This window comes from Calliphora vicina, chromosome 5 (genome assembly GCF_958450345.1).
Source record: "Calliphora vicina chromosome 5, idCalVici1.1, whole genome shotgun sequence".
Taxonomy (NCBI): Eukaryota; Metazoa; Arthropoda; class Insecta; order Diptera; family Calliphoridae; genus Calliphora; species Calliphora vicina.
This window is the reverse complement of record NC_088784.1, coordinates 67503095-67518150: the sequence shown is the minus strand read 5'-3', so window position 1 is coordinate 67518150 and position 15056 is coordinate 67503095. Positions and strand designations below refer to the sequence as shown.

Here is a 15056-nt window from a genome sequence, read left to right as displayed (position 1 = left end):
TATTTTTATAGTTCTAATCAATAGTGATGAATTTATGAACCTTTTCCGGAAACCCTTCCATTAAGGTTTTTATTGAGCTTTCTGTCACTTTGTTCGAACTTTTGGACACCTATTTTGTGCTCTTCAATTCTCTTTAAACAAGATCCAAATATCTCTCCACTGGCCTTAGTTCCAGGCAGTTTGGAGGATTAGTCTCTTGTTACAAATAACACATTATTGTTCTTATATCACTCAAGACTTTGCATACCATAGTATCAGGATGCCAAATCAGGCCAAAAATAAGTGGACACATTAAGAAGTCTTTTGTAAACATTCCTTCATGAAAATTTCTAACAAATGTTTGGCTTTTGCCGCAACTGCATATTGCTTGCCATACCAAGAAATTTTTAGGAAAATTTTCTGCTTTTGGGTCCTAAACTTTTCTACTACATTCCCTCAAGCATCAGCAACATAAAAATATTGGACCGGAAGCTGCGAAAAAATTTCCAGTACATATGTAAGTTTCGTCATCCATTATGCAGCAGGTATATTTTTTGTATAAAATTTGACTTCCATTTCCGTGCACTATCTTTGGCCTATAAATTTTTAGCAGAGTTCCTGTCAGGAACTTTTTGAGACTTGTATGTTTTTAAACCTGCATTGGCTTTAACTTTTCGTACCAAATAGTCCGAGTTCGGAGCTAACCGGACTGATTTCCTACCGGATGTGTTGGGAGCTCTTTTGAAAATGCTTTCCATTTATTGGCTTTAGAAACATCATGTGGACCATTCCTTCTACCTGAACACGGTTTTTTATCATCGGACAAGTTATCCCGATACTGTTTAATAACATTGGAATCAGTTTGATATCAGACCTTTGATTGTTTGGACAACATTTTGTAGGACCAAGTTGTTTTTTTTTAAATATTTAATAATTTTAGTACGCACTTTTTTCTCCTCACTCAGATTAACAAATGAACATAATTGACATTGAACATAATAACTGACATGCTTTACAAAGGTAACTGATCCAAAAAAATCAAATAATAGTTGGGTTAAAAGTTTTAATGCAAAAACGTGTCTTATGGTTTTTTCGATCTCAGTCCTTATATTGAGTTAATTGTTAAACAAAATATTAAGTAAGTTAATAAAAATTGGTAAAAATATAATATAGAAGTTTCTAAAGTTTTTCTACAATACTTTTACTGAGCAAGAAAATGAAAGCTTGCCCTTAGATAGCCAAAACTTTATAACACTTACCCCCATTAACACAAAGTCTGGTTACATGTTAACTTATAGTTACACTGTTAAAATAATTTTAGTATGGAAAATGTCAGTATAACTTTAGTTTAAAACATAACTACATATATATTGTGATAATGGGTGTTAGAGTGTTAATGCATTGCTTTTTTCATTTTCATTATACATATTCTGTAAAAACAAAGGTAAGTTTATAAATTACACAAATTACAATGAATGAGTGAAAGTAAACAAATTTAAAAATGCACATTAAAAACTTCATAAACATGACCCAAATTCTATTGAATTAATATGAAGCTCTTGTTGGGCTGTCAACAATATTAAATTTCAGGCATTAAATTGGATGAACATAAACAAAAAATGCAATAGAAAATGTATATAAAAACACTTTACAAATATGAACATTTGAAAGGATATTGATTTTATCAAACAATTTATTGCCTAGTTCTGAAGCAGAATTTTGATTTTATAACGTGTCAAATATTGGGTGTATGACTTAAAAATGTGGGATTTACAATAGATGGCGTATATTTTGAACGCGATTTTTGTTTGTAATTTCATTTTTTATGTCATTTTATTCTCACTTGGTCATTGAACATTATAGTGTAAACAACAAAGTTTTTTTTGCTTCTAAAATGTCGAATTTTGTACCAATAATGCGTCATATGTTGTTTTGCTTAATTTGTTTGAAAAAATTACCGCTGGAGCACACCCATTGTCTACCAAAGTTTATATGATGAATGTGTTACATCGGTTTCAAAGTGAGAAAGAAATATGGTTTGTGCGGTTCAGAAGTGGAGGTTTTGACACGGAAGACAAAGATCGCCCAGGCCAGGCAATAACATTTAGAAGACCAAGAATTGGAGGCATTATTCCATGAAGATTGTTGTAAAACTCAACAAGAGCTTGCTAAATCATTGGAGCTAATCAAGCAGCAATTTCAAAACATTTGAGAGCAGCAGTATCATTACTTGCGATGAAAAATGGATTCATTACGATAACCCGAAGCATAAGAGATCGTATGTGAAGACAAATATAAGGTAATTCTCTGTATTTGGTGGGAGCAAAAGGGTCCTATGAAGCGAACATTGGCCGAAAAACGCCCAGAATATTCGGCCAGACATGAAACCGAATTCCATCACGACAACGCTCAGCCACATGTTGCAACACCTTTTAAAAAGTATTTAGAATGAAGTGGTTGAGAAGTTTTGCCACACCCGATTTATAGTCCAGATCGTGCACCGTCCTCATACTATTTGTTTGGATACGCTTCACTTTGGAACTGAGTATCCGCTATTGGCTTTATTCGTTCTTGGCCTCAAAAGGTGTGCAGTTCCTTTGGCTCGGAATCCATATGTTGCCAGAAAGATGAGAAAAGGTTATAGCTAATAATTGCCAATACTTTTAATAAATTTATATTTCAAAATAAAAGCTATAAATTTTAAAAAATCCCGAGTGTTAAGTCACACACCCAATAATACAACAACATCTGATTTCATTTCTTAATTGTCACACTGTAACAAAATCAAAATTTCTCACAATTATATTACATAATGAATTTAAAATTTAATATATACATTGGTAAACAATCATGTCTTTTCTTAATATAAAAGATGACAAAAATTTTGACTGACTAATTATCAAAATAATACAACAATATTTCCTTATTTTGTGTTCTGTTGTGGTTTTTTTTTAATTCCTCCAAAAAGTAAAGCATGGTGCCAACCCACCAACCATGATAAAGTTCCAATGAACTTTATATTTATTTTAATACAATAGCGTATACATTGTTTATAATAAGAGGGATTTAAAAACCAAAATATTTATTATAACAAAACACGTATGATTTGTGTTTTATATGAACATCTCCGTAAATAAATATACATATCTACATCTTGAATAAGTGCATTTAATTTATATTAACATTATACGTAAAGAATCATACGTCACAGTCAAAATTTTAATAAAGACTCCCACTTACGACTACAACAAACACAAAGGCAAATGTTCAAATGATTATGACTTTTTCATATAGGCTCTAAAGTTGGAAAATACGTTAAAGAAGGGACAAAATTGTTTGTTTGTTTTTCTTTAAGTTAAATTTGGCCTAAAAATACCGCCATCAGCAAATCTGGCTTACGCCCTTTAAGAGTCTCCTCCAGGAATTACCACATCGACCTATACCTTCGTTTAGGAAGCCGGAATTCTCGAACTCAACTCCTGAGTTTTATGGTCTCCACCAAAATCCAATATGAGTTTTGTTTGGTACTCCACCAGTGTTCCAAATTGAGTTTTGTTTGGTACTCCACCACGACAAATTATAGGTTATAAATTATAACCAAAACGAATGCATGTGGTTAATGTGAAAACTTCGAAGAACCGTAACGCGGTACAGTTAGACGACGCCAACCATCAACCAATGCGAGTGAAACGCAATCCCTCGAAGGCAGCGAAAAAAGGACGGCCTGATTGCCCTTAAACGATAATGGCAATGACGCGCGAGTTCTTCCTCCACCCAGAGCTGAATTACGAATGAGGGACAAAATTGGATTTGTTCCATTTTCGTATTTTATTAAGTACTAGCTAAAACCCGGTGTGCTTCGCTACCCGTACCGTAAAGATTTACAATATATTTAGTCTATCTAAAATTAGTTTCTGTTCATGTGAAAAACATGGATTTTCTAGATTTAGTCCGCAAACTTGCAAAGACTGATCATTGCAAATACTAAGAAAATAGGAAACTGCAATCGAATAAAATCAAATTGCATTTCCGAAGTTATAATTCCCAGTTATAAAGGTCGCTCCGATTAGATTGTTCTTTAATTGCCTTACTGTAAGTCGAGTGCCATTAAAAATACGCAAACAATCATACAAACAAACACACATTGACTTTTATATATATATAAGGGTTTCAAATGTATACATACCAATTTTAACATTTACTTAATACTTTTGGTAGTCCGCGCATTTCTGTACTAAATATTAATATTAATAGCTGCTATAGCTGTCCCTATATATAATTTTTCATCACATCTATGGGAGGTGCCACGCCCACTATTGCTTTTTTGACCATTTTTGGCCTAAATAAGTAGTTCATACAAAATTTGAACGCTTTACATACTACAATTCTACAGATAGATATGAATTTTAGTATTTAGATTGTTTGGGAGGTGCCACGCCCACTATTTTAGTCCGCCCATTCTTGTCCTAAATATTAAAATTTATGGTAGAATATCCGTACAAAATGTATGGATTCTATCTCTTATTGTATCCCATATATTAGATTTTTTAAATAATCATCATATGGGAAGTGCCACGCCCTCTGTGGCTACTACTCCCATTTTTGCCGCAAATATTTAAACAAACAGTGGAATTGCTCATGCAAAATTTGAGGACTATAGCTATTATAGTTTCCTAAATATTTGATTTTTAAAATTAACTTTGTATGGGAGGTACCACGCCCACTTAAAATTTCAAAACAAAAAGTAGCCTATAGCTCCTTCCAGACATACATAAATATACTGTAAAAATTTCAAGCAAATCGGTTCAGCCGTTTAGCCGTCTATAGATCCCAAACTAATAATAATAAACATACATACAGACACACATTCACTTTTATATATATAGATTTATATTCGAGTAGATAAGTATATGTATGTATGTTGATGATATTGTGGAGATTATTGGATGTCACGATTTTTATATTGTAAATTTTTTTTTATCATTTGTTCCTTTGAGAAGGAATGATGGGATCTCGCTTATCATGATACGCAGGGAGAAGAGATGCTATTTTTGATTAAGACTGTTTCGGAAGAAGAGTGAAGAGTTTTGAGGGCGCTTAACAGTGATTGGCTTCATTGGCAAAAAATATAAAGGAAATTACAAAATTTTATATTTCTTAGAAAGCTTAAAAAATTTCTTGTTCAACAATTTTTTAGTACCACTATAAGTCATCTAAATCGTGTAATATTTACTCAAAAAATGTTTATTTTATGTAAATTTAGCAACTTTAATTTTTTCCTTTGTAAGGCTTGCTTTATATACTATTTTTTAAAATTGTGTATTGTATTCTTATTGTAGCAATGATTGCAGAGTTGACAGCCTTTGGCCGAGTGAACTCGGATAATTCCGTTGCGTCGAACCGGCTGCTGTGGGAACGACATAGAAATGTTGTTTGTATTGATACCTTCTCCACACAGAAAATTTAAAAATTACAGATTTTATTTAGAGAATTTTTAATTTTTTTATATATTTTTATAACTGATTGTTATTTTGTAAAATCTGACATTTTCTTAACATACATACATTTATGTAACAGCAGTTTTCGTAAAAACTTGTAACCCCCTGTCTATACTTGACAAATATTTATCATAACAATAAATGACATTTGTTGTCAAGACAAAGTTGTCTTAGCAAAAGCACTAACAATTTTGTCATAACGAAGCAATAATACTAATAAATGGTTACTATACCTGATAATTTTTTATCTTGAGAACCATTTTGACGTTTATCATGATAAAAATTTGTCAAGTATAGACAGGGGGTAAGGAATGGAAGAACAAATTAATTTAAATGTCGATTTTGTTGCGAATAAATATTTTGATGGTGCTTTGACTTTCTTAAATTAATTTTATACTAGGATCGCCTGGTGGCCGAAATTCGACCAATTTTGAAACGCTTTTTACCACTTTAATGGAAAGAATTTTTAAATATTTTTTATATTGTGCACATCTAGAGAAAAAAACCTTTGAAACCATTTATGTTTCATCAATATTGGTGGACAATAACATACTTAAAAGTGTACCACAAAAAAACGTGTGGCCTATTTATATATAAGATTTGAATTTATTTTGTTCTATCAAAAGCTGTGTAGTTCCACAACTAGTTCTAGAACGCATGCATACTCATTCTGGTTTGGCGTTGCGACTAATGATTTTTGTTTGAAATTTCCACGTCCGGAACAAATTCTATAGAATCGTTATGAAGCTAGTACTCGTTCCTTCTAACTATTCTGGAATCAGTTTACTAATCAATGATTTCTGCTTTTTTTATTTTTACAGAAGCGATATATAACACACCTTTTTAAGAACGTTTCTAGAACTAGTTCTTTCATCGAAATTTTATTCGAAATTTTCAATTCTTTGATCATTTCTGTGATTATTTACTTAGGACAATTGCTTTACCATAATAGTATTGAAATATAATAAGCTTTAAAAGTTTTAAGGTATTACTCTTCAATTAATGAAAGAAAGTACATGCCTAAATACAAATCATATACATACCTATAGGATATTATTATTTTACAGAACTTTTATATACAGAACTAAATACAGTGTTATGCAGTGGACCCGGTTTAATTCACTTAATTTAAGTACATATTTCTAAAAGTCTTTGAATTTCAGCACGTCTCTCTCCTGAGTGTTATTATTGATAATAGACTTTTATTTGTTTGTATTTTAGATAATAACCACAGCAGAATTCTTGGTATCTTATGTAGATTACACGTTACTAATTTGTTTCTACAATTTTTGTTTGAAATTTTTTAATATTATTTTCTAATTTATTGTTTAACTAATGAAACAATTCTGATGAAATTGGTCCAAATTTTAGATCAACCACAATCAGATTCGTAAACATTTAAAAATGTTGCATGTCTGATGTGCATGAGACCACACAGACCCGCTACTGGGGAGTTCTTGGAGTCCGTCTTCAAAAAATTCACTCGAATACTAAGCATATATGAAATTTATTTATTTCCAAAATATTCTGATTCTGCCCCATTGTGCAAAACAAAGAACAACTCTAGGGGGAAGGAAGGTCAAAATTCCTGTCTCTGGTAAATATAAATATAAACTCTATTACGATTAACAAAACAACTGTCATCACATTAATTTTAATATATATAAAAAAATAGGGATTATATATAAAATATACTAGATGTAATTATTTAAGTAGACACTCTTCCATACAAAGTTATAAATAGAACAAACACAAAACTCTTTGTTTGAAACACTACTACCAGAATCTTTCTTTCAACATTTGTGTTATTACACACGTAAGTTTGTATGTTGAATCCAAATGGAGGGGGACAAGAGGATAATCATCCTTTTTTACGTTAAACGCCTACTTTCGCGAACAAGTCGTTAAACCCAGATGCACTTTAACTATTCTCAAGTCATATTGTGATGTGGAACTATTTAGCTTGTTAATTTGCACAATATTCTCCGATTTGGTAATTCTTTTTTCATATGGTTGGTCTTGAATTTGGAAAAACTTACCTCACTCGGTGACATTGATGACATTTTTCTAGTAAATCTGCTTAAAATTTTAACCACTATTGTATTCACACTACAAGCAAATAAATTAGTAATGTAATTTATTTTAGACGAATTAATTAAGCATGCGGCTTTTGATTTTTTATTATTTAAATACAATTTTAATTAAATTTCTATATGTTTTTCTAGTTTTTGTTAATTGTTGACATGTTTCACAAAAATAAATTTTCTATTGACGTTTCTTGCTGTTTTTAATTATTTATTATCATTTGTTTTGCTTTGTATTTCGTTTCGTTGACGGTAAAGCAATGATGGCAACTTTTCTTTTTACAAAAACTCGCCAAATATGTGCCAAAAAAGTCGCGTAAAAATCTACAACGGTAATTTAGTACTGAATAAATAAATTTACAAACGAGGTATTTAATTATATTCTAGATTTGGTATTTTATTACATTTTATTTTCTCTGGATTAAATTAAACCCAATTATGTTACGTATACAAAATATGTACGATTAATCAAACATTTAGATTATTCATATTCAAAATAAATTGAATAATTTTGATTATTCAAAGCTAAGAATAATTGATTAGTTAGACATTTGAATAATTTCAAAAAAAAAATATTTGAATTTTGTGTAACTGCATCTCCAAACCATGACAGAGCCTATCCTTGCTTAACAGTGGCAATTCGACATATGGTTCGGAATTCGACATTTGGTTTACGCTACACAAATAGCATGTAATCTGATCCATGTAAATTAAATTTACTTCCGTCAGTGAAGAAATCCTTGAAATAATGAAAACTATCAATAAAAATGTTGTTGTTGTAGCAGCAGTGTTTGCTGAGTTGACAGCCCTTGGACGAGTGAATGATCAATGAAAATGTGGTATAAGGTGATTAACTAACAAATTTACAACTTTATCCCAAAAATATTGTTTTGGTTATAGCTTGGGGCTGCATGTCGAGTGTCGGAGTTGTCAATGAATGAATGAATTTTATTGAAGACAAAATGGACAAATTTGTCTAACTCAACATTTTGAAACAAAATGTAATGCAAATTGGGTATCACAAACAACTTTACCTTTTATCAAGACAACGATCCCAAGCACACATCAGGAGGTGCAAAGCTTTGGTTGATCCATAACTGTCCCAAACTTATAGAAACAACTGCACAGAGCCCACAGGGGGTCTAAAAATTTGCGTGATAAAAATAACCATAATCAAAAACTCGATTTTGAATTTTTGTGTAGTTACGTCCGTTTGTATTTAAGGTGACGATATGTAAGTATAAACGAAAACAACATTTAAATTAGTTTCTGCATCAACTGAAATTCTTATTGAACTTCCAATGTGTCACTGGATCCATAGTTACAAAGGGATTTATGTTTATATTTTTATATGTCTTTATTATAAAAATAAACTGTACAAAGGTTGTTAAGAGTTGTTTTTTATTTAAAGAAATAATTCATTAAATTAAAAATTAATTTTGTTTAAATATTTTATTAATATTAAAAACAAACTAGGTACATATATTTATTAATTAAACATTTATATATGTATGTAAGCATAATCTACAAAAATATGTAACAATTTCCCTAACAAAAACAAACAATAATGCATACAAAAACATATTTACAATTTACTATTTCCAACCAACAAATCACGAACCAATTTAACTGCATATTTTGCAGTACCAGGAGCTGTAGTGACTCCATAGCCACCATGACCGTAATTGTGTACAACCTTAACGGAACGTCCGTTTGGACTCTGCATTACTTCTGACTCTACACGCACAACAGCACGATGTGGTCTTAGGCCAACCAATTCACGAACAACTTCAGCATTCTTCAAGCTAGGCAACATATTATAACAACGTTCCTTAATGGCCATCGAATCATACTTGCAAACATTCATATTATAGCTTTCGAACTGGCGACAGCCACCAAGTGTCACGGTTTCAAAGCCAGGTACAATATATGTATCATAATCGCCATAAAATGCTGTTTTAATCCAGGGGGCGCGAACTTTAAGGACTTGTCCTCGTATAGGAACTAATTGTTGATCATTGCACAGTGTTCTCGCACCCATACCAGTACAATTTATTACTACATCGTAATTATCTGGAAGTTGTGTCAATGAGTTGACATGTTGGAAATGTACAATACCTCCGGCTTCATTGAATCTATGGTAAGCATACAATTTAATTTCCATCATAAGGGAACTTTTTTAACTTGATACTTACTTTTTGGTAGCGTAAGGTAAAAATAGACGGCTTTCTGTTACACACGTGGTGAAGAAGGAACCATATTTCCAATCCCCCTGACACAATTTCAACTCCTCTTCCTTAGCTTGACGATAAATGGGTAACAACTTTTCAATATAATGGTTCTGTAAATAAATACATAAAGTTGTACATTTAGAGCTAGTTTCTGGGATAGAGATAATCTACATTCTTCGCTTAAACCTAAATTAAACTAAAAATTGTGTTTCTCACTTATTGTTTATATGCTATATAATCTAGGTTTAACTGAGCATCATTGGTGAGTTAAACCTAAGTATAAAATGCCAAAGCACAAACAGATGGAATATAAAATAAAGAATTCAGCACAGCAGCTCTTTGTTTTTATTTGCTTTATTAACATCAATATAATTTTTAATATACATTTTATATACTGTTATGTCGCTTTTTCTTTTAGAAAGTTAAAATTTACAAAAAAAAGTTATGTAACGCGGTTGCTTTTTCTTATAAAATGTATAGTATTGCCATATTTATATGAAAAAATTTGAAGAATAAACATGTGATTTGACTGAAAAGTATGGCAATGCTAACAAAATTAATCCACTAGTGAGAAACACAATCATTGGTTAAATTCCGGCAAAATATATTTCAGGATTAATATAACAGCGTGTTAAGCTGAGTTTAACTGACAAGTAAGAAACTAGCTCTTAGTTTATCATAAATGCAAAAATGTTGTTATTGATTTTTAGATCGTAAATTTAAATCAGTACTTTAGGTATTTTATGTTATCGATAATAAATATTTAATTTGATGATAAGCAGAAATGCAATTAGCGATAATTGTATGTATATTGTTAATAAAAAAATAATAATGTCGAATACATATACAAACAAATTGTGATAAAAATATCAAAAATTCCATTTGAAGAGGGAAGTGAAGTTCTATCCATCCCAGGAGAGCAATAAAAACAGTTTTTTTATATGAAAACCATTTTAAAATAAACATTAATCTCTTAAACAACTTTTGAATTGATGGACGATTAGTAAGGCATTCAGATGGTAGAATAAAATGATTTTAAAAATATGCACATGGGATTTTTAAAATCCCGAAGTACTATGGTTTGGATTCTATCTAGAGTGTCCAAAAAAACCGGCAAATTTCGGTTTAACCGAAAAAGTGTGTTTTTGAAAAAACCGGTTAAATGGTTTCGGTTTTTATCTACCGGTTTATATTAAATTTTTATTTAATATGAAAAAGGTGTTAAATTTATTTTTATTTGTGGACGCTAATAGGAAATGTGTACTAAATCTTCGGAAATTTCGCATTTATGAATTCTTAAGGCTCTATCTTTATGCAATTATTTTATATCTTTTACGAAATATTGTCAAATGAACGGTTTAAAAAAAAAAATTAGCTAAAGAAGTAAAAGCTAAAATATACTTAGTACATAATTCATTAATCGATTTAAGTTTTAAAATAGAGATGATTTTTTACAACGATTACAACGAAAAGGGTATAGCTGGGAAGTTTAAATTGTCAGAATAAGCTTTATGTATGAGACAAAATTATAGATTTTTAAAATTAAAATCTGCAATATCATCTGCCTTTAACATTAGATTAAATATTTTTTTGTTATTACCATAAATCGATGTATATAATTAAAAAATTTGCCATTAGAACCTTAATAAACAAAATCTTATCAATGGTCACGCTATTCAAACAAACCTACTCGCACTTGTCAATTAAAGTTTAATAGTTATAGAGATTATAAAACTTATCACAACAGTAAAACGTACTTACAATCGAATCGAGATTCTGTTCATTTCTAATCTTATCGTTAATTTCAAAATTATTTAATTGATTAAGCAAAACCAAAAAAAAAACTTACACGAACAATAGTGGGCGAAATGCTGGAGAAAATATAACCAGACAACTGGCAAACACCGGCTAAGGCAGCATCCTTGGAGCGGCGAATATCGTCCCAATAATAGAAGGCATCATTAATCCATTGTCTGCAAGTAAAATTAAAAAAATATTAAATACTTCTAAACTAGTAGCAGGGAAATGTTTTACAAATTAACTTACTGTGTGATTTCCTTTGTAGGTCCCATAAAACTAGTGCTAGGGCGGAAAATACCGGCTGCCACATTACTGGTGGTGTCCTCATTAAACCGATCGGCCAAAATGGTCACTTTAGCATTGGGAAATGTTTGTTGTAGCTCTAGAGCGGTGGTCAAACCAATAATACCGCTACCCACAATACCGAAATGCATTGTTGTTAAAGAAAAATCGTCAGAGATAAAGAAACACAAAAACTTTCCAATCGAATGTCGTCGACTAGAGATTACTTAACGCCCTGTTAACTAGCGTATTGACAACTAAATACTCAATATTCAGTTCCATGCATTATTATATTAATGAAAGTATTATTTTTTTAATTTTTCTTATCTTTTGGAATCGTGTTTGAATATGTATTCTATAGTTGACACTTCGTATAGATTAATTGTACAAAATAAACAAAAACAATTTCAGCTGTTTCTTATCAGAAGTAGTTTATGATGTTCTTGAACAGAGACATCTATTGGTCAAACGTATATTAAAAACATCGAAAAAGCTTTTTTAAAGCTTTTTTTATAGTCGATTGTTTGAACAATCGACTTTTTGTTGAAAAAAACATCGAAAAGTCGAAATAAATCGTTAGATAATAAAATAAAGAAAAATGTAGATTTTAATTACTAAATAAATATATTTATAAGGATTAGAGTTATCCTTTTATTTCATTACTTAGTTTATATAAACAATAATTTGGAGAAAAATATCTCAATGAAGCAAGACCTATAGTTTATAATGATTTTGGATTAACACACCAAGATTTTAACTTCATTTAAAATATTTAATGACACTTTATAAATATACATACATATGTAATTAAAATGTTCTAATTTATTATTATTTACAACTATATTATTAATTTTGTATTTGTATTCATAGTATTCATTGTTAACAAAAAAAAACTTAAAATTTATCTTGTTTTAAATTACACTGTGCGACAAAAATAATATAGGTGTTGTAGAGTACAACAGAATCTTTTTTGGAAATTTGCCAAACACCTCCAAAATCTTGAGTTACGGTTAAAAGCGCGATTTTTCATACCTTTATGCACTATAAGCCTGTAACTTTGTTGAATATAAACAGATTTTTAATTTTTCAGCGGATTTATAAAGAAGAGACTGATGCATTTCGAATCATTTTTCTCTACATTTCTGCAGACTTCTAATTGTGGACAATGTTGATTACCGGCCGATTAACAGCAGTTAACATAACTGTGGACATTATTAACATATCTGTGGATATTATTAACATAGCTGTGGAACATACATTTGAAAAATTTTGTAAACCTAAACCTCCTTTTCACTTCTCATTTTTCTTAATAAGAAACATTTTTTGGAGAATTAACACTTCTCATTTTTTTTGGAAAACTCAAAGAACTAAATTTTGCTGCCTCCTTTTAATTAATAAGAGAAATTGTTTGAGCTAACAACACTACCTCCTATTCACTTCTCAATTTTTTAATTCTAGCGGAAATACAAACCTGGCGGTCAGTTGAACATAAAAATAAGCGTAATTTCATAAGCTCTCCATTAGTATATCAAATTCAAATAAAATTCGAGCTAGATTGAATTTCGAAGAATCATAAATACCTTAGAAATTACCTTTTTATTCTATGTTCCAGCACACCAAATAATGTACTCAGGAAAAAAATTTAGAGAAACGGATCTAGTAATAACTATTCGTGAGCTATAATGATTTTTAATTATTTTTGGTTTTAATTCATAAATATTTTCTTCCACGATCTGTGCCGAATCCTATTCACTTCTCATTTTTTTAATTCTAGCGGAAATACAAACCGGGCGTTCAGCTAGCATGAACATAAAAATAAGCGTAATTTCATAAGCTCTCCATTAGTATTTCAAATAAAATTCGATCTAGATTGAATTTCGAAGAATCATAAATACCTTAGAAATTACCTTTTTATTCTAGGTTCCAGCACACCAAATAATGTACTCAGGAAAAAAATTTAGAGAAACGGATCTAGTAATAACTATTCGTGAGCTATAATGATTTTTAATTATTTTTGGTTTTAATTCATAAATATTTTCTTCCACGATCTGTGCCGAATCAAATTCTCCAAATTATACATAAAAATATACATATTTTTTTATATTTTTATTTAAACAAAATTAAACATTTTTTTTAATAATTTTATTTAATCATAATTAAAAATTTTTTTAAATTGTTTAAAATTTTTCTTTTTTAAAAAATAAAATTATTCAGAAAATTTGTTTGGAAAAATAATTTGTGACAAAAAAATTTTTTTTATGAAAAGAAAATTCGGGTTAAAACATATTTTTCCTGATTTTGACCCATTGTAGGTCCAACTTACTATAGCCTTATATACATCGTTACAATGGACTTTGAAATATCTATCATTAGATATCCATATTGTCTTTATTAATGACTTAGTAATCCAGATTTAGATCAAAAATATGCCAAAAATCTAGATTTTCCCGGTTTTTTCCTTATATCTCAGCCATTTGTGGGCCGATTTTTTCGCTTTTAAATAGCCGGAAGAAATCCCGACATATTGATGTATGAATCATGTGTGTAAGTTATTTAGGGGCTACGGAAAGTTGATTTCAACATAAAGACGGACATGGCTATATCGACTTCGCTATCTATAACGATCCAGAATATATATACTTTGTGGGGTCCCAAATGAAAAATGTAGAAATAACAAACGGAATGACAAACTTATATATACCCTTGCCACTCATGGCGAAGGATATAATAAAGGTTTATTTTTAGGGGGTAACAAAATCTTTGATTCTAATTAACATCCATTATTTGACTATATAAAATCGTCACTGTTCCTTTTAAAAGCATTAAAAACTATTTACTAATTTTTTTTTATATTAATATCACTTCCTTTGGCAACAGTAATTTGTAATAGAATTAATTTTATTTCTAAAATGTATGGAACAACATTTTGTCTTAATTCCTTAACATTAAAGGTTTTTTCATAAAAAATATTAAAAATCACCTATTTAATTATCAGTAAACTACAGCTCACCACATACAGTGGGGAGCTCAAATGAGTACATGTTTCTATTTTGTGCACTTCTTATGGAATAAAAATAAAACTAATAAAGCAAATCCAAAAATTTTTTCTGTCATTTATTTTATGTCTAATATGTAACAAAATGAATTACAATTCAAAACAAAAAACATCCAATTCTAAATAA

The 15056-nt window shown here is 30.0% G+C and overlaps 2 protein-coding genes across 2 annotated transcripts in view; both read right to left on the bottom strand.

Moving 5' to 3' along the window:
• LOC135960969 (ubiquitin-conjugating enzyme E2 W) overlaps positions 1-7673 on the bottom strand; it is a 42833-nt gene extending 35160 nt beyond the window's left edge. Inside the window, exon 1 of the mRNA XM_065512401.1 lies at positions 7517-7673. Within this exon, the coding sequence (XP_065368473.1) occupies positions 7517-7540 (24 nt within the window). The 5' untranslated portion in view covers positions 7541-7673. The remainder of the gene's footprint in view (positions 1-7516) is intronic.
• A 1272-nt stretch (positions 7674-8945) lies between these two features.
• On the bottom strand, positions 8946-12162 carry Daao1 (D-amino acid oxidase 1). The gene is made up of 4 exons (XM_065513533.1): positions 11839-12162; positions 11642-11765; positions 9757-9902; positions 8946-9696 (listed from the first exon to the last, which is right to left on the bottom strand). Exons 1-4 carry the CDS (start codon positions 12024-12026, stop codon positions 9147-9149), a joined length of 1008 nt encoding a protein of 335 aa, XP_065369605.1. The 5' UTR covers positions 12027-12162; the 3' UTR covers positions 8946-9146.
• Between the last annotated feature and the right edge of the window lie 2894 nt (positions 12163-15056).

Bases quoted from the DNA above. Each gene is read 5' to 3' on its own strand.
- Daao1 (XM_065513533.1), bottom strand. From the start codon at position 12,026: ATGCATTTCGGTATTGTGGGTAGCGGTATTATTGGTTTGACCACCGCT. The intron at 11,766-11,838 runs GTAAGTTAATTT...TTTTACTTGCAG, and splicing joins CCTACAAAGGAAATCACACA to ACAATGGATTAATGATGCCT. The intron at 9,697-9,756 runs GTAAGTATCAAG...TGCTTACCATAG, and splicing joins TTACCTTACGCTACCAAAAA to ATTCAATGAAGCCGGAGGTA.